The sequence below is a fragment of the Grampus griseus genome, assembly GCF_964374135.1.
Source record: "Grampus griseus genome assembly, chromosome: 6".
NCBI classification, from domain to species: domain Eukaryota; kingdom Metazoa; phylum Chordata; class Mammalia; order Artiodactyla; family Delphinidae; genus Grampus; species Grampus griseus.
The window spans coordinates 8,289,269-8,317,159 of record NC_139000.1 but is presented as its reverse complement, the minus strand read 5'-3'; the positions used below and the strand labels follow the sequence as shown (position 1 = coordinate 8,317,159).

At 42.6% G+C, this 27,891-nt stretch overlaps 1 protein-coding gene across 2 annotated transcripts in view; it reads left to right on the top strand.

The window, feature by feature from the left end:
- GARNL3 (GTPase activating Rap/RanGAP domain like 3) overlaps positions 1-27,891 on the top strand; it is a 153,095-nt gene that overhangs the window by 41,185 nt on the left and 84,019 nt on the right. For both annotated transcript variants that reach the window (XM_082656442.1, XM_082656441.1), the window contains one exon: positions 3,013-3,082. In XM_082656442.1, coding sequence (XP_082512568.1) covers positions 3,013-3,082 — 70 coding nt within the window. The remainder of the gene's footprint in view (positions 1-3,012; positions 3,083-27,891) is intronic.

The window sequence follows — 27,891 nt, the reverse complement described above, 5'->3', positions numbered from 1 at the left end:
CCACGGGTTCACTCTGACCTGTCCAGCCACGTTCCTTGGAGCTGCAGGCTCAGAAGGCACAGGTCCACCTCCTCAGTTACTGTAGGTGCAAGTTTTATCACCAGTTTGCTACTCTACAACCTAGATCTCTGTCTCTCCAGCCTCTGAGATGCATTTCCTCCCTGGCTGCTGCCTGCCTGTGAAGCCTGTGCCACGTATTTTAGATTGTTGCCATGGTAGTAGCACCTCACTGCAAGATACCGACTTCTGTGCTAGTTCAGGTAGCACAGCGGCTTTCACAGGTAAACCCAAACTCTTGCGTGATTAACACAACTAAATGTTTATTTCTTGCTCACAGCATATTCTAATACAGATGTTCTTAAAGGTATGACCTTCCACTTGGGTTTTTCCTTCTTGGAGCTCTGCCTTCCTCTGGGTCCTCATGGTCCTCTCCACCCTGCTGGCCGCAGGGAAAGAGGGCAGGTACTTCCCATGGCATCCCACAGGCACATCACTTTGGTCTGTATTTTCTTGGCCAGGAATCAGTCATATGGTCACAGTCACTGCAAGAAGGGCTAGGAAATGTAGTCTAGTGACAAGCCCCAGAGGAACAGGAAGTAGGTTTTGGTGTGCACCTAGGCATATCTGCCTCTTGGGCCAGGACTGTCTGGACTGATGGAGTACCGTCCGGGGGCTTATCAGGAAGAAGGTCAACAGGTGGCCTGCCTAGGTGCTCACGAGGGACGTTATCAGGCAGCAGCTAGTGAGATCTGAAAGATGTGCAAATATCTTCACAGACGCAACAAACGTTTACTGCATGTCCACCCTGTGCCCAGCAGTGGGCCAGACTCTGGGGACCTGGAGGAGAACAAAACTCCCCTTGGAGCTCGGGGTGATCCCCCTAAACACGACCCTTGTGCTGCTGGGTGCCAAGGGGCCAGAGAGCCTGGGGACAGAGGAGGGGAGTGGGGCGGGTTTTTTAACATGGCTGGTTTGAGTGCCTCCTGCCGCCCTAGAAATGCATCCTGTATAGTTCAGCCTGCCAGCCACCATTAGCAAGCGCTGTCTCTGCAGTGTATTGGATGAAATGTAATTAGAGGGGAAAAGGGCAGCCGATGGCTGACGTTCTGTTTATCTCTCTCTTGGTTGTTTTCCTAGGACATTGTTTTCCCTCTATGAGGCTTCTAAGGAGGTGGCTGCTCCAGGATGTAGGGTCGTCACCTTTTTTTGTGTTTGTTTCTGGCTGTTGGCAAAGTTAGGGAGCTGGCACTGTGTCTTGGACCCCCCTCTGTGGTGCTGAGGATGGCACAGGGAGGGACCCAGAGCCCGGCATCCTTGCTTTTTTCATGTTGTTGGCCATTTGGGTTAGAAGCCACTGTTGCTGCGGTTGGTGACTGCGTCATGGGCCTGGCGTAACTGATGAGGTGGGCTGAGGTCTGGGCAGACAGCGCTCAGTCAACAGCCATTGAGCATCGGCTCTGTGCCCGACCTCTGTCCAAGCCCGTGGACACTTCCCTCCCCGGAGCCCACTCCCTCTCGGTAACTCGGGGCGCTGGGGAAGGATCTTGAAACTGTTATGTAAGGCAATGGAAGTATCCTCCAGGAGCGTTTTCAAAAAGGGCTAAGAAAATGGGCATAGAGGACATGGCTAACACTGGAGCAGGCCACGGAGGGAAGTTTTTACATCTCTTTCAGAGATTTTTCGGTAGAAAATCATGTCACTAGAAGCAGGAAGGTAGCCTGGGTAAATATCTAGGACACCTTCCAAGCTGCATTCATTAATTTGTCACATGGTTTCAGCTAAGGCAGTGAGGACTACAAAAGGTTAAATCTCTCCAATACGATGAACTCAGCCATCCCTGTGAAATGGAGGAAGCGGAATACCATTAGACTCTCTAATCTCATTTCTCTCTTGCTGTCCTTCTTGGAGCCTATCAAATAGTGACCTGGCAGAGAGTCAGTTCTGTGGACGTGAAACATCAGAGTCAGTCTCTTTCTGAACGTGCCAACAGGGCTGTAATTTAGAAAATGTAGCCTACCTTTTAAGGAAGGATGAAAAGGTACTAAATGCACCTTTCTTTGCATGTTAGATCCCAAATATTTGGGATATATTAAACACGTAATTCCTGGGGAATTTTATTTTCTGTTTTATTAGAGTATTTGCATGACATATTAGAACCAACTTATTAAAACTGTTTGTATTTGTGGATCTCCGGTGGTTTCATGAGTACTGCTTGAGGTCCTATATATGCCAACTATTCAATAAGATGTGTCTTTTGAGTGTGTAACTATGCATTCAAGATGCAAATGCAGTAACAGTTTTGCCCTTGTTTTAATTACTCTTCCTCAACAATGCATGTGATTTTTCTTATCTGATTTAAGCCTTTTTTGAGGGGAGGGGTTAGGAAAGTATTAGCTACTGCCATGTAAAAAAAACTAAATATACTTGGAAGTTGGAATTTTACATTTTTCTGTTAGTCCTAGTCTGTTTCCATATTGTCATGTTGTCATAAATTAAAGGGGAGGGCGTGGGGCCTACCAGGATTTTGAAGTTTTTTTTTTTCCTCCTATTTAAAGTTTATGTCTCCTGTATAGCATCCCATAATGCTGGTTATTTTTATGCTGAATATTTGGGACAAAGAGCCTCTCTTAAATGAAAGATAATTGCAAGCTTTGTCCCTTGCCTCAAGTTTACTGCAGGTTTTCTCTCCTCGTTGGTTATACAAAATGAAATTATAAACCACCAGTAGCCTGGGAGATGTCAATCGATTCCAAATGACTAAATATTTAATTCAATCATTGCCTATACTTCCAGGGATGACTCGGGTGTTTTTCTTCTTACTGAGGGCTCCATGCACGCCCGGCTCTGCAATGGCTGCTGAGGACTGTGTCTGTTGCAAGGAGGCTCCCCTGCAGTGAGGAGCTGGGCAAGCCTGTTCCATAGCAGCCCTTTTTGCAAATGGTAGTGGATTTTTGCAGAAGGTTTGTGGCCAGATCGCTATGTATAATACTGATGAAGCATTTTTGTTCCAGCTCTGTCTCGGAAGACCTAGGCTGTAGACGTGGGGATTTCAGTAGGAAACATTATGGATCTGTGGAGCTGGTAAGTTTACACTGTCTGTTCAGTGGTAGAACATTGATTTTGATTTAGAGAGGATCGCCAAGCTCTTCAGATCTTTTGTTGTATATTTACTGTTAGACCATGTGAGTACAGTATAAGGACTGGATGGGAATGAATGACTATTGAAGGGCTATAATAATTTGATCATCTTTATCTGTGTGTTTTTACTGTTACGTACTTTTAATCTGTGTCTTTCAGTGTGTTAAAACATGTGGCTTGGTATTTTTCTCTGTTAATGGTGTTATATAATTAAATAAAATCATTTATGAATTAAGAAAGGTAGCATTTGTTTTTATGTTATCTTGTTCCTAAAAGTTTCTAAATCTAGTTTTTGAGGTTTAAATATTATTGTAATACATATTCTGATTTTTCTGTACCTTTGCTCTCTGGGTATTTGATAGGAGTTAGAATATTTATGAGCTCTTTTTTTTCCTGTTAAAAGTATATGTGTTGGGCTAGATAAATGACTGTGATAGGTAATAGATATCTGGAATGAAAATATCCATATTTTCTTTAATGAGAGAGATTGGGGATTGTGTTATGATTTTTTTTAATTGTATGCTTTCATTTTAAAAGAGGCATAATGAAGGCATATCATAGCCTCAGTTTTTTAAAAGACAGAATTGTGAGTTCTTTTCCCACAAGAAAAGAACAAATTGCATGGAAATTTGAACAAATTTTCAGGAAAATGTGCTCATAAGATTCTCTTGGTTATTAAAACATTAAATTTATTATTTCTGTCTATTTACAAAAACTGAGTTGATGGGATCCATTTGTATAGTACCCAGTTATCCCCGATTAATATAAGCTGCATTCTTGCAGGGTTTAAAAAGTAAAAAAAAATTTTGCCAGAATCATGTACCAGTAGCATTCTACTTGAATTCAAGCATACATTACAGGTTTGAATGTGTACCTGCCCCAGGTATATTCCCGAAAATATGCGTTAAGTAAAAGATTTGGTCCTTGTTCTTAGGGTGCTTACTGTCCTCCAGCTGGGCAGATAAGATATACATAATATATCTAAAGAATGAATTTAGTCACGTGAAAGATGCACTGGTTGATTCAATCAATGCCTGTTCTGTGTGAGTCACTGGTGACACCATGCCAACTCAGACCACCACCTCTCCTGAAAGAGCATGTGCATAATTATAATTCAGAGTGGGAATTGGTAAATATTGTGAGAAGCACACAGATAGGGCCTGGTGGGGGTTGGGAAAAGGAGGGAGCAACCCATTCTAGCCAGGCATCTCGGGGAAGCAGCCTGGAAGGCCTTATGGGGGCTGTGGGATGTGGGTTGGTGGCAAGGAAGACAGACAGTAGATATTTGCACACTGCAAGATTCTTGGCAGTGATGATTCGAAGGGCAGCAAGCAAATGGTCCTGCCCAAGCAGAGAGTGTAGGGCAGCAGAGCATAGTGGTTACACAACAGCTAGGCTTTGGACTCAAACAGGCCTGCATTCACATACCAGTTCCATCACTTATTATCTTTGTAAACATCTCTGAACCCCAGGGGTGCCTAAGAGCTTGTGCTCTGAATTCATTCTTGTTTCATCATTTACTAATTGTATGATCTGGAACTTCTTTGAGCCTCAGTTTTCTCATCTATGAAATGGGGTTTATTAATATTATCTACCTTATAGGGTTGTCAGGAGGATTAAATGAGATGATGCACGTAAGCACAGTCCCTGTTAACTAGCTATAGCAACAAAGATGAAATTTGGTAGCAAAGTAGGACCTTGACTCTTAGGTAAAGACTTGAACGTGATCTAATGAGTATGGAGCTCTGTAAACAATGAGAGTGGTGTCTGGGGGAGACAACGTAGGTGTGTAGAATGGACCCTTTATAGACTTGTGGAAATCACAGAATATCAGACTGGGAACGTACTTCAGAGCAGCAGTTTCAAGCTTGAACAGGCATCAGAATCACCTGGAGAGTTTATTTAAACAAATTGCTGGATCCCACCCCCAGAGTTTCAAGTTCAGTAGGTTGGGGTTAACCTAGATTTTGCACTTCTAACAAGCTCCCAGATGATGTTGATGCCGCTGGTGGCAGGACCACCCTTGAAGAAACCCTGCCTTACTGAATCCTAGACTAGGCATCAGTTATCCCCAGCCTGATGAGGCAGCTCATTGAGCAAAAGTTCTTCAATCCATCTGTTCAGGTTTTTACTTTAGAGCCATGATTTTGTGTGTGTGTGTGTGTGTGTGTGTATGTGTTTATAACTTTTTAAATATTATAAAGTAACTTTTAAATACATTTTAAAATTCCATGTGTAATTTCACCACCTTGAATCAAGTATTTTCATCTCCTTTGGTACCTTCCAATTTTTATAGCTCCAAAGCCATTTCTACATGGCTGTAATCAAATTATACATTTACTTTCGCATTCCTCTTTTTTCATTTAACTGTATTTTGTAACTGTCTTCTTGTCATGTAGTCTTTGAAGTTACCATTTTAATCGGTGCATGATAGCCCAACAAGGTGATAAACAATTATCTGTGGAACAGTTTCCTTCCTTTTGTAAAATCAGGTTGTTTCTAGTTTTCCCACGTTAGAAATGACACGCGCTAGAGGCTGCAATGGTTGGGAAAGATGCAATGAGCTAGTTCCAGTTTTGCCATCTGAGGATCTCTTGAAATTCTGACTCCAGTGTTTTAGGGAGGAGACATTTTCTCTCGCCTATGAACGGCAGAGTATTATTAAATTAAAAACCATTTTATCGGGGCTTCCCTGGTGGCGCAGTGGTGGAGGGTCCGCCTGCCGTTGTGGGGTACGTGGGTTCGTGCCCCGGTCCGGGAGGATCCCGCATGCCGCGGGGCGGCTGGGCCCGTGGGCCATGGCCGCTGAGCCTGCGCGTCCGGAGCCTGTGCTCCGCAGCGCGAGAGGCCGCAGCGGTGAGAGGCCCGCGTACCGCAAAAAAAAAAAAAAAAAAAAAACATTTTATGCGTCCTAAGTTCATGAGAAAGCGAGTTTAATTTTTCTTACACCTGGTTTGATGAATATTGTTGGGAACCCAATCGATCTTGGGTGTCCTGGAACTCAGACTTTGTAAAGAGGTCCTTAGGATTCTGTAAAATTGAAATTTTAGCATGAACTTCTTCTGACCTTCAGGAAATTGGGTAGAAGTCCTTGTGAAGAAGGAGATAGGCCGTTCAAATCAGCAGTGAGGGCAGATGCAGGGGCTTGGTTCCTAGGTTTCAACTGGGTATACGTTTGGTGAGAGACTGTGGAGCTCAGATCTCTACTGACTCACAGGAGAGTTTCTCAGCCCTGATTCAACAGCTGTGTGTTGAAGTCTCCCGCCATGGGGCAGGCACGGTGCCGGGCACTGCGAGAGAAGGAAAAAACCAGTTGTTCTGCTCTCCTGGAGCTGGAGATAGTCTAGCTTTAGAAACCAACGGCCTCAAACTTTGAGTCTCCAGGCCATGTGTGTCTTAGCTGCCCCCAGCTGTGTTCCCTGCCTTAATCAGGGATGGTTTCCTCCCAAAGAAGGGAGATCCACTGGGTCCAGCTCAGGTATAAAGTAATGCATGGAAAGGGTGTGGGTGCATCTCCCCAGAATGCAGTGCAGGAAGCACAGCTGGGCCCCATGTGACTGGGAAGCCATCAAGCAGCTATTCTCGTTTCTCTCCAGTCCCTGTGATTTCTCAGCTTCACTCTTCTCTGCGTGTCGATACCAATCTCCTCTCTGCACGCCAGCTTCCCCGAAAGCACAGTTGCCTCTCTCCAGTCCATTTTTTTCCCAGCAGCGGTGGGTTTTTTTTTAATACTTCTTTTTACCATGGTAAAATATACACAACATAAAATTTACCATTTTTAAGTGTACAATTAAGGGCCATTATGTACATCCACAGGGTTATGCAACCATCACCACTACCCACTTTCAGAACATTTTTCATCATCCCAGATAGACACCGTACCCATTAAACAATGACTCCCCATTCCCCCCGCTCCCCAGCCCCTCGCAACCTCTGTTCTATCTTCCGTCTCTGTGCATTTGCCTATTCTACATGTACATGTAAGTGGAATTATACAATTTTTGTCCTTTTGATTTATGATTTATTTCACTTGGTGTAATATTTTCAAGGTTCATCCATGTTGTAGCATGTGTCAGAATTTCATTCCTTTTTATGGCTGAATAATGTTTCGTCATGTGTATATACCGCATTTTGTTTATTCACCTATTGACGGATGCTTGGGTTGTTTCTACTTTTTAGCTATTGTGGATAATGTTATTGTGAACATTGTTACACAAGTATGTGCTTGAGTCCCTGCTTTTAATTCTTTTGGGTATATTAACTAGGAGTGGAATTGCTGGATCTTGTGGTGATTCTATTTTTCACTTTTTGAGGCACTCTCAAACTAGTCTCAGAGTGGCTGCACCACTTTACATCATTCCCACAGCAGTGCCCCAGAGCTTCAGTTCCTCCACGTTCTCACCAACACTTGTTATTTTCCTTTTTTTTTTAATAACCATCCTAACAGGTATGAAGTAGTGTCTCATTGTTGTTTTGATTTGCCTTTCACTAATGATTAATAATGTTGAGCATCTTTTCATGTGCTTATTGGCCATTTGTATATCTTCTTTGGAGAAATGGTATTCAAGTCCTTTGCCCATTTTTAAATTGGGTTGTTTGTTTTGTTGTTGTTGAGTTTTAGGAGTTCTTAATATAGTCTGGATATTAATCCTTTATCAGATATATATGATTTGCAAATATTTTCACCTATTATGTGGGCTGTACTTTTATTCTGTTGACAATGCCCTTTGATGCACAAAAGTTTTTAAATTTTCATGAAGTCCAGTTTATCTATTTGTTTTTCTTGTGGCCTGTGCTTTTGGTGTTTGTATCCAAGAAATCATTGCCAAATCCAATGTCATGAAGATTTCCCCCTATGTTTTCTTCTAAGAGTTTTATAGTTGTAGGTTTTATATTTATGTCTTTGATCCACTTTGAGTTAATTTTTGTATATGGTATAAGGTAAGGGTCCAACTTCATTCTTTTGCATGTGGATGTTCAGTTTTCCCAGCATTATTTGTTGAAATTGTCCTTTGTTGTCCTTTTCCCAGTGAATGGTCTTGGCATCCTTGTCAAAAATCAATTGATTATGTATACAAGGGTTAATTTCTAGGATTTCTCTTCCGTTTCATTGATTTATATGTCTGTCCTTATGCCAGAGTGATGTTTTAAAATGTTGACAATACAATGTCTTTTCTTTCTTAAATCCCTTCTGTGGCCCATTGCACTGCAAGCCCAGACCTTTTACAAAGCCCTACAAGATCCTGCATGGTCCCTGTTCTACCTTCCTATCTCACCGTCTCTCATGCTACTCACCGTGCTGCAGTGGCCTGATTTTGGTCTCTAGAACAATTTGAATTCCTCCCTGTTCTTTGCACTTACTATTCTCTCTTCGAGCTGTTCTCTAACTCAGCATCCTCTTTATTTTCTCAATGGTGTTTATCACAATTGATTTTTTAAAAATATTTATTTGGCTGTACCGGGTCTCAGTTGTGCCACGCGGAATCTTTGTTGCGGCATGCGAGATTTTTTTTAGTTACGGCATGCGGGATCTTTAGTTGCTGCATGTGGGATCTAGTTCCCTGACCAGGGATCGAACCTGGGCCCCCTGCTTTGGAAGAGCGGAGTCTTAACCACTGGACCACCAGGGAATTCCCACAATTGATATTTATTTGTTTACTAACTACTCTCTCATCCACTAGAGGTGAGGGTGGGAACCATGTCTACCTTGTTCATTGTTGGATTTCTAGGCCCTGGCAAGGCCCTGGCACATACAAAGTTCTCATTCACTGTTTTTTATTACTAAATTGATTTCTAGTCCCCCAATCCCCTGGTCTTGCAGCCCTTTCACCCCTCATAGTCATAGGGTGAAGGGTTCATTCTTGGACCCTAATTTCTTGGATTCAGGTATCTATCCCTGATTCAAACAGTTGAGTTCAGGGTAGTGGGATCATGTGGTATAAACACGGCCTCCTAGACCCACATCCTCAGCAAAGTTTGTGGATAGGGCAGATTCTCTCTGAAAAGGATATAGAGAAAAATCAGTTTCAAAGAGCATGAGCTGGGAAGGAGGCTTCACATGTGTCTGCAATATTTCCTCTTATAGTAGATGATTTAAAAGCTCAAACTAAAAGCACCTGGCTAAAATGTCATCTTCTGCCAGTGGACTATTATCCCTGACACTTTTTTAATCCCATAAACAATGATATGGATTATAAACTCTCTAAAAATAGGAATCATGGCTCTTTATGTACCACTGTGTCCCTCATACCAACCACAATGCTTAGCATTAGTAACTTAGTAAATATTAATTGAATGAATGAATGGTTCAATTTGGTTGGAATTAGAGAGTAGCCTAACCCGTCAAAAATAAAGAAGGAAAAACGAGCTTCTTTGATTCCCCCCTCCCCAGTATAGACTCCTCAGCTTGCAGTGCATTCCATCTGAAACATACGCCGTTTTTTCTTCTTGATGAATTGAAAGTCTGGTCTGTCGTGGCAGCATTCTAAGCAAGGCACAGCTATCACCCCATCGACCATTCTTCTTTACTTTATATCGAAATCTGTCAGGATAAGATTGTTTGTAGTTTTTACTGATCTTTCCTTGGCCTTTGACTCAATGGGTAAGAAACTGCTATGGGCGCCATATGGACCTCTCCGCTGCCCAGCCCAGCCGCTGAGCCTTATATAACCCCACATCTGGATACTTCTGGGGAAGGTCTGGATGAAACAGGGTGGTATATTGTCCATTCCTTTTAAAACTTGTACCCTAATGACTCAAGCCTGCATTTGGATCAGCTGCATGTTCCCCTGGTATATCAGAGAGACACATATAAATGCGACTCTGTGAGGATAGCATGGGTTTGTTTTATGAACTCAGGGTGGCCTCAAAGGACGTCTGGCTGTACTGAGCACAGCCCAAAGAGAGGTTTATCATGAACTTGGTTGGCATCTGCAGGTTTTAACATTTGAGGTTTTGACTATGTGAAGATCTTTGAAGTCTGATGTGTAGTAATTTGTATTTTTGCTCAGGCACAAACTTGAATTACGCCTGTGGGACTATCGTGCAGAAACACGGCTCTTGGCTAATGAGTGATTTAGCTAGCTGCCTGCCCAGCATCCCTAATACTCTACAGGGTTGAGTAGGCTTTTTGTTTTCAGAGGCATTTTATGGGAGAATTATATTCTACGTAGTATCACTAAATTGAGAGATGAGTGATGGTACCAGCATATTTCCCTTAGGAACATCAAAACATCAAGACTTCTACATTCTACAACTAGAGTCATAATTTTGGCAGATGTTCTCTGATATTTAACTGTCTTATATTTAAGGCTTTGATAGCTGGTTGACTCATGTAGGTACTGCAAGGTATAACATTCGTCTGGAGTTATCGGTGAGTTAACGTGGTTGAAAACTCTGGTGCTCTTTTCAATATTTTTGATGCCCTTGTGGATGATCAATAATGCCAACATGGAACCTTTTCCAGGCTAAAATTATTGCAGCCATTTTCGGTAATGTAGAACTTTAAGACCTCACTCAGATAATTATTTATGCATGAGAATGGAACCAGAAATCTTTTATTATGATGATTATTTTATTATTATTATCAGTTTTGCTGTTTACTGAATGCTTACTGTGTACCAGTGACTGGGCTAAATACTTTAGACGCATTTACCTATTTAATCCTCGCAAACGACTATAGGCAGTAGATGTTATTGGATTGCTCCACACCCTGTGGATGCTCAGAAGACATTTGTGGACATTGAATGGATTCCCGTTTATCAGACGATCTCAGAGAGATCCCACGGCTAGTGAGTGTAGAGGTGACGCTTAAGCCCAGGTCTGTCTGACTCCAAGAGCCCCTGTGCTTAATCTCTCAGTCTACGAGCCTGTGCTGTCATAGCTCTGCCACGTATAGGCTGTTTCCTGAGGCAATTGGATTGATTGTTAGAGCAAACATCTCTGCCCTTAATCAACAGCATAGAGTAGCTCTGCTTGAGGTTTTAGCTCAAATACATAATTTCGAACTCTCTTAGGTCCAAATCTTAACAAAAGCTTGATTTTAAGAAGAATGTTCATAAAGAATTACCTAAGAGATGTCCATGCCATAAATGATTTAAATTTAATTTCTGGATTAGGCCCAACCATAAGGTAGCTGCAAACACTTGGCCTGCCTTTCTTGGCCCCTCTTAGTCTTGCTTTTCTTGATCTGTGCCTTGGTGTTACGCCTTTAACTTGCACTGATGGACAGAGCAGGAAAGAGCCATATGGATCTGGATGGTGCGTCTCTTGCAGGAAGGTCTTGAGGATTTTTCTCAAGGATTTTCCCTGTCTGTCACACAGTGTCTCCTTTAAGAGGGCCTATGGGAGAAGGTTTCCTGGGACCAAAAAGCAGCTTTGTTGTTAACCTTATAGGCAGTAGGAATCCTCTAAATGGCTGGCTGGGTTTTTTCCTCTTTGCATTGGCCTCTAGGAAGCTCAGGACCCTATTTATGGCTTGCTTCTAACAGCCTGAAAGGACTTTATAACATGCAGCCTAAACTTATTCTCTTGTTTTCAGGTTATTTGCCCACATCTAATTTTCCCTTGTTCTGAATTTGTTCTGTATCTAATTTTCTCCTTTGAGTGAGATACATTTCAGTAAGCTGCTTTAAATCTCTTCTAAAAAATAAGGTAGAGCATAAATTAAAAAAAAAAATCTGTGTTCAGCTTCTAGCCCTTAACAGCATATCCTCTGTCCCCCATTGATGGTAGCTTAGTTTATAGAATGGTTTTGACCCTTGTCTCCTCCCTACCCTACTTTTTGATTAGTGCTTTCATGAACTATTTTCCTAGGATCAACAACACCTGGGGAGAATTAGCATCACCTGCCCAGCCGTTTGGTGACCACCTAGAGCATTGAGCCCTGTGTTAATGGTCTGGATAATTGGGGTCCAAAAGTCTTCCAAATCAGCTAGCTAAACACACACTGTGATCAGAATACCAGACAAGTCCTCCAACTTTTCCAGGCAAAATCAACTCTGGAAACAGCCATTTCAATGATATTTGGCACCAGCATGCTCTCTAGTTTCAAAACTAGGACTGCAGACGCTCCACTTCCTCCTGGGTAGCGGCGGGCCTGGGTAGCTCACGCTGGGTTCCTCGTGGCCGCACAAGTCTCCCATTCCTGTGCGGCCCCACGTCCTCCTCCGGGTGACCCTCTCTGCTGCCGCGGCGCCCTCAGCTCAGCTCATGACCTCTGGCTCCTACACCTGCTGCTGGAACCCTGGGGTCTTTGTTCTGTGACTCCAGTGGTCTTCACCTGGTGGGATATAGCACTCTGCTGGACTATAAAAATACTTTCAAATTTTGGGCTTCCCTGGTGGCGCAGAGGTTGGGAGTCCACCTGCCGATGCAGGGGACACGGGTTCGTGCCCCGGTCGGGAGGATCCCACATGCCATGGAGCGGCTGGGCCCGTGAGCCATGGCCTCTGAGCCTGCGCGTCCGGAGCCTGTGCTCCGCAACGGGAGAGGCCACAACAGTGAGAGGCCCGCGTACCGAAAAAAAAAAAAAACTTTCAAATTTTGATCAATGTACAACAGTTTATATTTTGTTTACCCAGAGCTACAAACTGTTAACATATTGTTTATTTGTTAATTCTTCACAGCAAACCTAGTTTTCCATCTTGATTGTGGTCTCTTGTATACTCTGGAGAAAAAATTCTCAAGTGTGTCTCAAACACCCAGTCTTTCTTAAGTGTCTGCTTGATAATATCTGTTGCCTCTCACAACTTACTTGTGCCAAAGTGACCTCTGCCCTACACCAGGTCCTGTCACGTGCCCAGCTCAACTTTTAGTAAGACAGACCAGGCTCAGCGGTATGTATCGTCAGTTGTAGCAAAAATAAATTTTAAGCTTGATCAAAAATATATAATGTTGGGGACTTCCCTGGTGGCGCAGTGGTTGAGAATCCACCTGCCGATGCAGGGACACGGGTTCGTGCCCCGGTCCGGGAAGATCCCACATGCCGTGGAGCGGCTAGGCCCGTGAGCCATGGCCGCTGAGCCTGCGCGTCCGGAGCCTGTGCTCCGCAACGGGAGAGGCCACAACAGTGAGAGGCCCGCGTACGACAAAACAAACAAATATATATATATATATATATATATATATATATATATATAGTGTTGGGACTTCCCTAGTGGCGCAGTGGTTAAGAATCCGCCTGCCAATGCTGGGGACATGGGTTCGAGCCCTCGTGCGGGAAGATCCCATGTGCCGCGGAGCAACTAAGCCCGTGCGCCACAGCTACTGAGGCTGCGTGCCACAACTACCAAAGCCCGCATGCCTAGAGCCCATGCTCTGCAACAAGAGAAGCCACCACAATGAGAAGCCTGCGCACCGTGATGAAGAGTAGCCCCCGCTCTCCGCAACTAGAGGAAGCCGGCTTGCAGCAACAAAGACCCGATGCAGCCATAAATAAATAAATAAATTTATTCAAAAAAATATATATATAATGTTATATACCTTTGTATACTGCTCTTATGAATACAAAATACTTTCAGTTTTCTGAAAGGTATTTTTAAGAACCTGTGTTTACTTCTGAATTCAGGCAGGCCTACCATCAAAAATGTAGTACTTAACAGCCATGAACACAGACCCAAGAATTTGAAAAACACCCTTTTACTTCTTTTAGTGCTGTTACCTTGAAAATGAATCTTACTTTTTTGCCAGCCTTTCACCATGTGAGCTCTGAACAGTCATAGCTCTTTGTTAGACCCTCAGAACCAAGTCTAATGCTTTTAACTTATTAGCTGCCCCCCGGTAGGCAACTTGGGACAAATTTCCCCGGGGTATGGGACCCAGAGCATTTGAGGCTTCTTTCGGGTCTTTGTCCTGTCTCGGGGCAAGTCCCTATTTTGTTGGGGTGCACATCCATTCCGCGGGTTGGAGCAGCTTCACCCTCTTCGTAGGAGAGGAGAATATCTGTGATTTTAAAATTTGCTCCCCTTTTTTCCCCCACTGGGTGAAGTTAGGGAAAGTCACGCCCAAATCCAGTGTAGCCTCTGCTGTGACTGACTTACCAAAAAGGGCTCCCAGTTTCATGCCACAACGAATATTCTTATTTTTATATTGAACTATTTTACATATTTAATTAAAGCAGTTACTTTGGACTCCTTTATATGTAAGAAAAGGATTGTATGCTTTTTGGCCTCAGCTTTTTAATTGGTCTTTCGCAGTTATCACTGTGTTGCAGTCTTTTAAAATATAATCTCAGGCTGTGTTTGCTTAATAGATGTGAAGACTTTTTAATTACGTTGGGAGTACATTTCAGCCACTCTAAATTCTCCTTTTGATCCCTGCGATAGTTCCACAAATTCCCTTGCAAATTCGCCTTTGGATGCTTCCCCTTCTTGTTCCCACTGAGCCTGCTCTTGCCAAAGTCACCAGAGACCTTTCTGCTACCAAATCCAGGTGACGCGTTTAGTCTTTAGCTCACGGGCCCACTCTGCACATGCGCCCTGTTAAAACTTTCCCCTCCCTTGGCTTCTGCGCCTCTGCTCTCCCGTACTTCTCTTTCTACCTCCCTACGGCACCGTCTCAACTTCTTTTAGGGAGCTCTTCTCGTCTGCCTGGCCCTTGAATTTGGTTGCTCCTCAGGGTTCTCTTCTCACTCTGTCTGCTCTCCCTCGTCATCTTTCCTATCCCCATGGCTTCAGGTACTGTCTTTAGGCTGGTGACTCACAGGTCCATATATTCTTCCCAGGTCTCTGTCCACAGCATATAGGACCACCTGCCCAAATGTCCACTGGACATTGCCATGGGCAGTTGAACCTTAAAACGCCCACTACAGAACTCACCGTCGTTGCTCTTTGCCCACCCACACCACTGGGTAAATGGCTCTACCTTTCCTTCCGTTGCTAATATCAGAAACCAGGAGCTTACCCATAGCCCACATCCAGTCTCTTACCAAATCCTGTTGGTTATATGTTCTCAACAGATTTCATGGGTAAGTTGCTCTTATTCACATGGATGTGCACTCACAATGCCAGACAGTATTTTGAGGAGTTGATAGACAGATAGATAGATAGATAGATAGATAGATAGATAGATAGACATATATACGTATATATATGTATGCATGGAAATAGGTATTATGTATATGTACTAATGTAAATTTCACAACTACCTGATGGGGTATAGATACTTTTGTTACCCTCATTTTATAGATGAGGTAACTGAAGTTCAAAGAGATTAACTTGTCCAAAGTCACACAACTAGTAAGTTGCAGAGCTTGTCCCCCTGTCTTATGCACAGTAGGTTGTAGTCATTTAAAAGTTCTGTGATCTCCCCATTGTTATAGGCTGCGCTCCAATGCCCCTCATACCTTACGGCGCATAAAAATCACTTGAGGAATTTGTTTAACATTCAGGCTCTGATTTGACATGTCTGGAGTGAACCAAATAGTGTGCATTTCTTTTACAAGCTTCCATTGTGAAAGTGACTTTTAATTCCTTATATGTTTCTCATTTGATCTCTTAAGGAGATAGGAATAGGAAAAGGACAGGCGTGTTTGCTTCTATGAACTCCCTTTTTGGAGTGACATTTGTGTCATTTCCTCCTTCTCTGAGCTTCCGGCAGTTTTTCTTGGTCTCCCTGACTTCTCAAAGATTCCATTCAACAAGTTTTGATAAGAACATCCAGTTTGTCAGAATTCTCAGCTGTAGTTAACCTGATTCTGGGGGATGATTTCCTTAATGCTACAAAGAGTACTTTCCCAAATGTCCCACTCTGTCAGCATCATACTTATGCTTTCAAACAAATAACAACAACAACAAAAAGCCAAAGCCTTCACATCTCTCCTTTGCTTGTGGAATAGAGCTTTTAGCTTTCCAAAAATGCCTCCAACCAATCTTTGGAGCCTTCACGCCTCTGGCCCATGATCCAGCCAAATAGGCCTTTACTCACCGTCACCCAGGCCTCTGGGGCTTTTTTATGCCTCTCAGTCCTTCTAAAATGCCTTCTTGAAATACGCCTCTACCAGGGCTGTTTTCCATGTAGCCTTACCTGATTCCCCTATGGGAAAATCATCTTTCACTCTTTAGAACCCTGCAATTGTTTGCATTTCTCTATGGCACCTGTCATATTTTACACTGAAATTATTCGTGTGCATTTCTTATACCTTTTCAGTGGGCAGAACTCATGGTTCTTTTTTATTGTATCCCCAGTGGCATCTAGCTCACTGCCAAATGTCTATGTATTAGCTAAAAGATCAATTTTGCTGAAAATCTGGTGTCTGATCAATTTTTTTCTTTTCTTAAATTTTTAGATTACTTTCCAGTCTCTGTGTGTGTATGTGCACATGCATGCCGATATACTTTTAAACATACTTTTCTGATTATAAAAGGAATACATGCTCATTATAGAAAATTTGAAATATAGTGAAAAAGCACTGGAAAATTAAATTAGTCTGTAATCCTACCACCTATGGATAATCACTATTAAGATTTAGTGTGTCCCTTTAGTAATTAAATTTATATACAAAACAGTTTTATAGTTTTTTTGTGCTTCTTTACTTAAAAACAAAGTAGTCTCTTTTTGAAGACATAGATACTCTTCCGCAAACAACTTTGTCTTCTTCCATCTAAATCTCTTATTTCTTCTGTATGTCTGATTGACTACGCACTGGCTAGGACTCCAGAACCATAGTAAATATCATGGTTGCAGGCATCCTTCTCCTGCAATTCCAGGTGAGATTTTTAGGCAGTATGTGAGGGTTATCTTTTCTCAATCATTGTGTGTCTGAGAACGTCTTGAGCTATGCCTTCCATAAGAGCAGCTTGGTTGGTTTTTAAATTTCTGAGTCATCACCTTTCTCTCTTAAAAATTCACATGTTGAGGACTTCCCTGGTGGCACAGTGGTTACGAATCCGCCTGCCAATGCAGGGGACACAGGTTCGATCCCTAGTCCGGGAAGATCCCACATGCCGTGGAGCAACTAAGCCCACGTGCCACAATTACTGAGCCTGTGCTGTAGAGCCTGAAAGCCACATCTACTGAGCCCGCGTGCCACAACTACTGAAGCCCACGCGCCTAGAGCCCGTGCTGCGCAACAAGAGAAGCCAGTGCAATGAGAAGCCCGCACACCACGACGAAGAGTAGCCCCCACTCGCCGCAACTAGAGAAAGCCCGCGCGCAGCAACGAAGACCCAACGCAGCCGAAAATAAATAAATTTATTTTTCAAAAAAAATTCACAAATTTTGATCTGTTACTGTATTGTTTTCCTAGGCCTGCCGTAACAAATTACCACAAACTGAATGGCTTAAAACAACAGAAATTTATTCTCTCGTAGTTCTGGAGGCTAGAAGTCTGAAGTCAAGATGTTGGCAGGGCCACACTCCCTCTGAAGGTTCGAGGGAGAAATCCTCCCTTGCCTCTTCCAGCTTCCATGGTTACCAGCAATCCCTGACATCCTTTGGCTTGTAGCTGCATCACTCCAATCTCTGCTTCACATGGCCTCCTGACCTGCATTTCTGTAACTGTGTCTCCCTCTTTTCTCTTATAAAGACACCAGCCATTGGACTTAGGTCCCACCCTAATTCAGTGACCTCATCTTAACTTATTTAATTACATCTACAAAGGCCCTCTTTGCAAATAAGAGCGCATTCTGAGGTTCCAGGTGGATGTAAAGTGGCGGCAGGGGGCGGGGAACACCATTCAAGCCAGTACAGTTACTTTTTGCCCTTTAGTGTTCAGAAAGAAGCCTGAGACAGTTTAGTTTATTTTCTTTTTCGGAAACCTTTCCTGCCTGGATCTTTCTCAAACCTTCATCTTTATTCTTTTATTTTAAAAATGTTTCCCATAGTTTCTCTGTGTCTTTCTCTTCTCACCAATTTTTCCCAAAATATTGCATCTTTGCAAATCTTGGACCCAGGTCTTACGTCATGGATGAATATTTTCTTCAGATATATCTTTGATTATTGCTCATTTTTTCCCCTTGAAACGATAAGGAAGATCTTTTTTCTGTCCTCTGTAGCTGTCTTTTCTTTCTCATTATTTTCATTTTGTTTTGTGCCTTTTCATTTTGGAAAGGCATCTCAAATGATAAACATCCTACTGTCTCTGTTTTCTACAGTAAATGTTTTGCTTTCCTCCTCCAATGAGGATTTTAATCCTACATTTGCATATTTTGTCCTCTTTTATCTTGCCCGCTTCCACAAGCTTTATACGCTTGTTGCAAAAATTGTCTTCTGTCTTATTGAGGACAACAACTGCTTTTCTAAACTTTTATTTTGGTTTCATAGTAAAAAATGATGAGCTTCCTTTTTTAGTTTTCAGGATCATATGTAGCATTTTTTTTTTTCATAACTCCCATGTTGGTGATTTTTTTTTCCTTTTTACAGAATCTTCAAACAAAAACAAAGAGCTATTCAGACCTTGTATTTTCAACAGACAGAATGTACAATGGCCTGAGCCCTCATTGTCCTTTTGGGTACTGCAGCTTCTCTGAACCAAACATCTGGATGGCCAGTGGTTGTGCAAAGCTCCCTGATCAATATCCAGAATCTAGCTGGCATTTATCTTGTAAAGCTCTGCTGGAATGAGATAGGATGTTCTCTGTGCTTGGCTTTTTGCTGCTCTGAATGAGTAGCTCTAGAATTTATACATATAGCCAGGACTTAGGGGGCTCCAGGTAGCAGTCTGGTTGGAAGAGGAGTATTAAAGTAATGTTTGCTTAGCTCTTTACATAAGCTTGAGAAAATACCATCTGTGTAGATTAAAGAACAGGATGGAGATTAAAAAGGTTATATCTCCCCCCATCCCAACCACACTTTGGTGCGCCCAGCAGCTTGGCATATTGACAAAACCATGTTCCCCAGGGTGCTCTGCTACCAGGACCCTTCCGGTCTGTCTCCCTACCTATGGCACGTTGCTTATGAAGACTGCATTTTCTAACGTGGACTTTGTCTCCCTCCCTCCCCACATCTTGCCCAATGTGTTCTTGGAGAGAAGAAGAGGTGCTGGAATGGCTGGGGCTACCTTAAAATGCAGTACCTGTGCAGTAAAAGGATGATGCCCGATGTTTTATTGTTATTCTTCATATAGACCCAGTGTTTCTTAGCCCAAAGGAGGTGGTGAAGAAGAAAATAAACTGCCATCCAGCTTTCTGTAATGACCACAGATTTGCTCTGTTTTGGGCAACAAAGTCAGTGACCGAATATGTTTCCCATTTCTTTTCTCCATTGGCCATACAGTAAGTAGAAAATGTCCTGATGTTTTGGCCATTGGGTGGACAATCAGTCTTCAGACTCATGAATTGTCATCTTTTGTGCTGAATCTTCACAAATATTTTACTGGGAATTTGAGTATCAGGGACTAGTCAGATATTTTAATGAAGAAACCAAGATGGATAGCATTTGAGATGGAGGGTTAGATGACAGTACTCATCCTGACTTGCCTCAGATTTCTCAGTAGAATAGGTGGAGAAGTCATTGCTTGGAAGAAAAGGTGTTTCTGGAGTGGCGATTTGGTGATTGACGAGTCAGGGCCAAGATGGGAGATGTAATGGGAAGTGAAAAAGGAATGGATAAAAGAACTGGGGAGTGGTAGTGAAGATCTAGCCATGGTCAAGAAGCATGAGCTTGGCGTAGGCCTAGTCATATGGAAACATGTCTCTTTGAACACAGAAGGGAAGCGTGAGCGTTTACTTGGTAGGAGGTGATTGAAAACTGGGACTTGACTTGGTGGGCTTGAGTAGAACTCAGCAGTACGAAGGTCTATGTGTTAGTAAGTGCAGGGTTGGTGTGATTAACCACAGATCCCCAGCTAGAATGTGTACCGGAAAGAGCCAGCGTGGGTTATAAGTCAGGTACTGTGATGACAAATCTATACCAGTGCGGGTGAGAGCAGGTTTGGGGTCTTAGTAGTGGATGACAAAGCCATGGAGTTAAGTGAGGTCATTAGATTTGAGACAGCTGAAGGGCGTGAGCTCAAGACATCAGATAAATCATTGTGATGGACGTTGAGTTTGCTGAGGATGTTGGCCAGAGATGTGGATGATAAGTCTGAGCCCAGATCCGAGGCCTTGGTTGTTCTTTAGCCAACAATTATCTTCCTAGCTGGAGAATCTTCTAACCAATTCAGGTTCTCTGACATGTGCCCTGGCGCTCAGCACTCCAGCTACCCAACCTCCCAAATCTTTTCTCCACCCCATGGCACAGGCAGAAGAGGATGGAGGTGAAGAGTGGGAGGAAGAAAACATCTCCTCTGGTCCCCGTCTCCACTCCCTTGCCTCTCGCTGCAGACAGCGGAAGTGAACCAGACTGACCAGGAGAAGTGAACCAGGGGCCCGGGAGCAGTACTTGCCAGTCAGGGGATGGCTTATTCCACCCATGTTCAGGCCTTATCTCCCCACCTTTTTTTGATGGAAACATTTTAACTTTCTTTCTTCCCTTCTGAACCATACTTTCTAAGTCAGGGGTATGGATGTGTGTCAGGGTGTCTACATGTCTGTGATTTGCGTATGCAGATGGTCTCCTTGACCAGTATTTGTAGTTTTAAAAGTCTACTTATGTTGGAAATCATTTCTTAAAGGTCCTGTACATCTTCCAGAATAAATTGCATTATAGCGACAAAACCTTTGCTCCCCAAGGCAGAGTTGTCCCTCCAGCCTCTGACCGCCCCCAGTGCCCCATCCTTACTTCTGTGCTGTGGCATTTAACCAGGTTATGTGTGATTTATCTGTTTACATGTGTGTGTGTCTCTCTCCCAGTAGGATCTGTGCTCCTCCAGGGTAGGGATCATGTTGCATTTGTCTTTTTAATTCCAGCAGTTAGTACAGACCCTGAGAAATTAGTTCTCAATAATATCGGAAGAGTGACAAATGTTTAAACGGACCTTCCAAGAGCGTAAATGCAGCACAGAAGTGGTTTAATCATACTAACAATAGTCACGGCATTTTATATTAATCATTATCATATTATTATTAAAATACATATTGTTATAACATGATTGAGCACTTCCTATGTCCAGAAACTATTCTAGGCTCATTCCATGTTTTATATTATTTTATCACTTTTTTTTTTTTTTTGCGGTACGTGGGCCTCTCACTGTTGTGGCCTCTCCCGTTGTGGAGCACAGGCTCCGGACGCGCAGGCTCAGCGGCCATGGCTCACGGGCCCAGCCGCTCCGCGGCATGTGGGATCCTCCCGGACCGGGGCACGAACCCGTGTCCCCTGCATCGGCAGGCGGACTCTCAACCACTGCGCCACCAGGGAAGCCCTTGGTTTATATTACTGAATCCTCTCCACAAGCCTAAAAGTGGCTACAATCATTTTCCTCATTTTAGAGATAGGGAAAATGAAATTTAGAGAGGAAAAATTAAGTGATTTGCCCAAGGTCACACAGCTAGTAAGTGTGGAACTGAGATTTGAACCTGATCAGTTGGGTGCCAAAACCCACACTTGTAACCACTCATTTTAAAGAGAGGAGATAGGGGCGGGGGATGGAAATCTGAAATATTATTTTTAAAGATATAATTTACACAAATTTTAAAAGATTTTTTTCCTAAGTTAAAATACTGTTTCTGTGACTTATATATACCTGAATGCCAAGTACCCAGTGCATGATAAGCAGAGATCGCAGGGATCCTAGTGCTGCTTAAGGTATGGAAACAGACACCAGCCCAAAGAAACAAAGCGATTCAGTAGAGAGGAAAGAGGCTTTTGTTTTTGAAAATTTATGTATTTGTATTAATTTAGGAAATATTCTCATCTAATTGCCTCTAATATTAAACTAATAATACTTTTATTTACAGTAGTTAATGAATAACACTTTATTCTTCCTTTTTTAATTTTTTCTTTTACATTAATTTGTTAAATCATACAGATGGATATTATTGCTTAGATATTACTTTTTCCCAGAAATAAAACATCTAAGACATTGAACACTGTTTAGTGTTAAATGAATCAGTTACAGTTTGGCTGAAATTAGGAAGCCTCTACTCCAGATATTAAATTACATGAATTTCCACCGTTTTTAGTGTATTTAACCAACTGTAGGTGTTTCAGCCTGAGAAACTTAATGGATCTTGGTCACACAGAGTTGCATCAAGGTCCAGCATGTGACAGTCCTGTCCAATAGAACTTTCCGTGACTGTGGAAATTTGTCATTTGCTCTGTCCAGTGTAGCCATCACCTGTGGCTACTGAACACTTAAAATACGGACGGCGCAACAGAGGAACTGAGTGTTTTTTATTTTATCTCAATTAATTTAAAATTAGATTTAAATGGGGCTAGTGGCTCCAGGATTGACCAGTGCAGGAACTCTAAAGGAATTCCTCACAGGACCAGGCAGATCCTAACCAAGTGATGATTTGATTTGCTTTTTCCCTTTTCTCTCTTGGGCGCAGTCCTCCTCAGTACCGATCCTTTGGTGTATGACCAGGTTAGAAACGTTGGACAAAATAAAATATCGTAAAAATCATGTCCTTTTTTCTTAGCATTACTGATGTTAAATATATGTTAATTCCCTTCCCCTGAACTTCTGCACCAAAACAAACTCAGAAGAATTCTGCTATTTGTATCTTCTGTAGGGAAACTCTCCCCTGTGTTCCTGGTGAGTGAGGGTGTGGCTGGCAGGTGGAAATGGGGCCCTTCCCCTCCTTGAAGACCCTCTGAGCCAGGACTGTCTCTGTGGGGTGTTGTTCTGACAACCTCTCCAGTTCTACAGTTATTGGTGTATTCAGGTTTCTTCCTCTCCTTAAAAGAATCTTCATTATGTATATTTTCCTAGAAAATTTCCGTTTCACTGAAGTTTTTGGTAATAGTCGCATAGTCTCACATGGTATTCTCTCACACTTTTAAAAATCTCTTTTCTTCTTAGCAACTATATTTTCTTTATTATCACTCTTGTGTATTTGTGTTTGTCTTTGATTTTCATTTATTTCTTTATTTTATAGAAATATAGTTGATTTACGTTATTGTGTTAGTGTCAGGTGTACAGCAAAGTGATTCAGTTATATATATGTGTATATATACACATTTATGTATATACAGGTATATATATATTTTTCAGATTCTTTTTCATTATAAGTTACTACGAGATATTGAATATAGTTCCCTGTGCTATACAGTAAGTCCTTGTTGTTTACCTATTTTATACGTAGTAGTGTGTATCTGTTAATCCCAAACTCCTAATTTATAAAAATGTGGAATGCTTCACAAATTTGCATGTCATCCTTGCTTAGGGGCCACGCTAATCTTCTCTGAATCATTCTAATTTTAGTATACATGCTGCCAAAGCTAGCACTCTTTGCTTTTTAGAATCAGACTTGCTGGCCATCTCTTGGATGTCAATTCTACTGTCTTTCTAAATCTGTAATTTCTGCTCTGATCTTTTATTGATTCCTCCCCCCTGCTTTCCTTGGGTGTATTTCATTGTTCTTTTTGTACCTTCTAGCAGTTAATGCTTTAGTTCATTGTTTTTATTCTTTCTTATTTAATGACGAAATCATTTAAGAATATGAATTTTCCTGTAAATACAGCATCTATTGCATTATCTGTTTTGATAGGTACTGTTCTTGTTGATGTCTGGATAGTGTCCAATTTTAGTTTTCCTACTTGACCCAAGAGTTTTTGCAGATGTATATTTTAAAATTTCCCACTTTTTTGTCCTTTTGACACTAATTTCTCATTCAGTTGCACTATACTAAAAAAATCATCTGTATAGTTTCTGTTTTGCAGAATTTATTCATGCTTGCTTTTATCCAATATTTGATCAGCTTTTTAAACTTTAATAGATTTTCTTAAAAGGTATGTATTCTCTGTACCTTGACAAATTCAGTATATGTCTATTAAATCATGCTTATTAATTTTATTATTTGATTCCTCTATAATTCCTTACTATTTCTTGCCTTGACCTATCAGAGAGAAATATACTAAAATCCCCCATTATAATTATAATTTTAGAAACTCCATCTATTTATAAGAGTTTTGTTTTATAATGAGTGCCTATAATTATTATATTTTGGGAGTGAGTAGATCTATCTATCCATGTACCATAACTTTTTTTTTTTTTTTTTTTTTTGCGGTACATGGGCCTCTCACTGTTGTGGCCTCTCCCGTTGCGGAGCACAGGCTCCGGATGCGCAGCCTCAGCGGCCATGGCTCACGGGCCCAGCCGCTCCGTGGCATGTGGGATCCTCCCGAACTGGGGCACGAACCCGTGTCCCCTGCATCGGCAGGCAGACTCTCAACCACTGCGCCACCAGGGAAGCCCCTGTAACTTTTTTAATGATATTTTTTTCCTAAGTTCTACATCTGATTTTATTATTCCCTCACCATTTTCTCCCCAACTTACCATGAATATTTTTTACTTGGCCTTTCTTTTTCAGGATTATCTTATTGTATTTATTGTATTGTTTTATTTTATTATCTCTTGCAGCTAGTTAGATTTCATTTGTATTTCCAATCCTTGAGTCTTTCTTCCTTTAATAGAGGAGTGTAGCCCATTGATATTTATTGTAATTATCTGGGCTGTTCTCTCCAGTGACCTCTAGGAGGTGTTCCAGACTCCCCATTATCCACTTCCTCATTTTACCCCTCTCCCTCACTCCATCCTTTAGGAGTACAGATCTGGACTGATCAGATAAAAAATATCTTACTGATCACTGAACTCCTGGGTAGGCAGAGCACTTGCAAAGGTCAGAGCACATGTGGGAATGTCCTTTTTGGACATTTCCCCTGAAGAATAACAAAGGGCCAGGTATACTCCTGTGTGAGGAGACTGCCTGACTCCCTCCTCTCTGCTGGCTTTGGAGGGGTGAGCTCTCAGATTGCCTTGCTCTCTACTTTGTTTCTAAACCTTTCGGGCTGGTCTGCAGTAAATAAAGGCATTCTCTAGTTGTGGTCTAGCTCATTAGTAGGGGACCTTATCAGCGGGTAGTTGGTCTACGGAATGATTTGGTTGGCCTTGGGTTCTCTGCCCAAAGACCATCTTAACACCCCAGTCCATTATTCCTTGCATTTTTCTCAGGTATGTTCTCTGTGTTTTTGATAATCATTTTCCTCTATTTATCTCAAACTGATATTCTAATCTACTCTTTTGGGGGTATTTTCTTCTCACTGTCTAATTTTGAATTCACTATGGTCACTGTGAAATGTGGTCTACATTTCAGAATTCAGAAACCATGCTTTTACATCAGAAAGCTGATCACAGATTGTTCCATATTCATAGATCAAGTATCCTCCCAAATTATTACAATTAATGATGGCCTAAAATTTCCTTGTGCTTTTTGTAGTAAATTATATTTCCTTGAACATTTGCTCATATACCTCAAGTCAGTTTCCACATTTTAAATTATGGACTTGTCATAGGTTTAATGATTTTTTCTTTGTTCTTCCTTGTAGGGTATGTTATAGGGTATATAGTTGGCTTAGAACATCAAAATGCAGTTAAAAACAAGTGTATTTCTCTGTCACAGTGAGCCAAGCATTTTAAGTTGTTGGGTGGCTGTGCCCCACACATTCAGGCTTGGGATGAACCCACTGTCTTCAATATGGACTTCGAGGTCTCTCTGGTCATTGAGGTTTAACCAGTGGAGGGAAAGAGCACGTGCGGGGGCACCTCCCCTCTCTAAAGGGCTGGGATCCCTACATGCCACTGGGACTTTGACCCACCTGCAAGTGGGGAGATGAAGTCAAATGGCCACCTTGAGGGAACTGTGGTCTAGCCATGTGTCCGGCTGCAATTCCATTACCGTGGAAGATGGTGAGGACGGATTTTGGCGGCAACCAGAACTCTGTACCACGTGGAAAGAGTCAGAGGAGAGGGCTTCTTGGTTGTGCAGCACTGGACATTTAGATGGGTTGTAGTAGACATTGTGTCATTCCTGAGTCAAATCTCCTTCCAACAAAGGGAAGAGTTTATATATTTTTAATAGTTTTAATTAGCCAGATCAAAGGCTTATGAGGAATAATAGAAAGAAAACTACTGATAGAAACAGCTTCTCTGCTGTGTTAAAAGGATATTTTTTTCCTGGAGTGTTATTTTTTTCAGCCCCTCATTCGCTGGAGCACTGTCCCCTTTCACATCAGGTGGGGTACCAGTCCTCATCAGCGCCAGCCTCCACGGCACCCTCTGGTTTATTTAGCCAGCTGCCTGAGCCAGCTGGGGGTTGGGGGGGTGCGGGGCAGGGGAGCTCTGGGGCTGCCACTCCACTTGCCAGCGAGAGTCACTTCCCCAGTGTGACTGGTAGGTCTCCTTCCCACCTACTGCCCGAATACCCCCCTCACCTCAGACAGGCCCTGCCAGCATGAGCTCAGCAGTGTTAGTTTGACCTTACTTGGACTAAGTTACTACTCAGGCTGCCTTTCACTTGCAAATGGTGATTCAAGTGATTTGGTCTGTCCTTCCCCTTGGTCTTTCTTTCGTCATAGACCTGGTAGAATCTCTTTGAAATTTCTTGGGTGAGTAATGAACCTTCTTGGTTTCTGGGGCTAGAGTAGATCTTTCCCCCAGTCTTATAACCCTTTGGTCATTTCCACAGGGATTTGGCATTCATCTGTTCATGGATTTCTTGTGTAATAAATATTTAGTGAGTATCAATACTATGTCAGGCAGTGAGCATAGCTCTGGGGATGCAGTGGTGAGAAAACCATCATCTTCCTGGAGCTTCTCAGTGAGAGTGGAGGGGGTGCGTGAGGAGAGACGGGCATCAATCAGGTGATGGCACAAAGGAATGGCAATCAGGACCCTGAGGCCCTCTCTGAGACTTGCAGTGGGAGCTTTTCCCAGGCAGTGAGGTCAAGGAAGGTGTCTGAGCAATGGCGGCTGTGGTGAAATTGAATGATAAGGAGTTCACGAGGGGAAGCGGGGAGAGGAAGACCTTCCAGGTGAGGGGGTCCCGTGTGTGCACGTCCTCTGGTGGGAAGGAGGGGGATGCCAGGATGGAGATGGGATCATGGGACAATCAGATTCGCAGTTGCCAAAATCCCGTGCGCTTTGATGTGAAGAGTGGTTTGGAGAGAAGCGATGGTGGGTGGATGCACAGGCCAGTTAGGAGATGGTTGCAGTCACCCAGGGGAGAGATGACAGTGACCTGATGGAGATGGTGGTGGTGGCGATGGTGACGGTGATGGAGTTAAACGTGTTAGACTAAGGCAGGGGTTCAGGGTCTTCATGGATTTTGTGATTATAGTTCAGAGGGAGCTAAATTCTTTCTAACCATCAAATCGTTAAACATGTCCTTCCTTTCTTCTTCTTGATCCTTTCAATCAAGATAAGCGATAAACTTCTTATTCTAATCTCAGCAAAGGAAAAGGGAATCATAGCCTGTGCCTAGCAGTGTCTGGAATATAGTCCACCACTGTTTATACTTGTTATGTGAATGAATGACTGAATCAGTGAATGATGGTCAGCTCTTCTCCCAAGCCTTTGAGTCCTGGATGAGACTGGCTGTAGTGAGGACTATATCTACCAACCTCTAATATAGGGATGTGTGTGTCACCCTCTCTCTTTATATGCCTATGGCAGACATTAGTAATTGATTGCGGCTCCTGGCAACAACGTGTGACAGTACACACGGAGTACTGCCAACCAGGGAAACCCTTCTCAGTCTTGGTGTCCAGAGGTAGATCTGATACCGTGTGACCCAAAGCGCCCACCATACTCTGCCATGTGGCTCAAAGTCCCCAAGCAAACAGACACTCATGCAGGACATTCCCAGGGCTTAGAGGTCACCTAGCAGGAGCTGAGAGCAAAGGTCAGACCTCTCTTTGGGCAAATTAAATTCTTT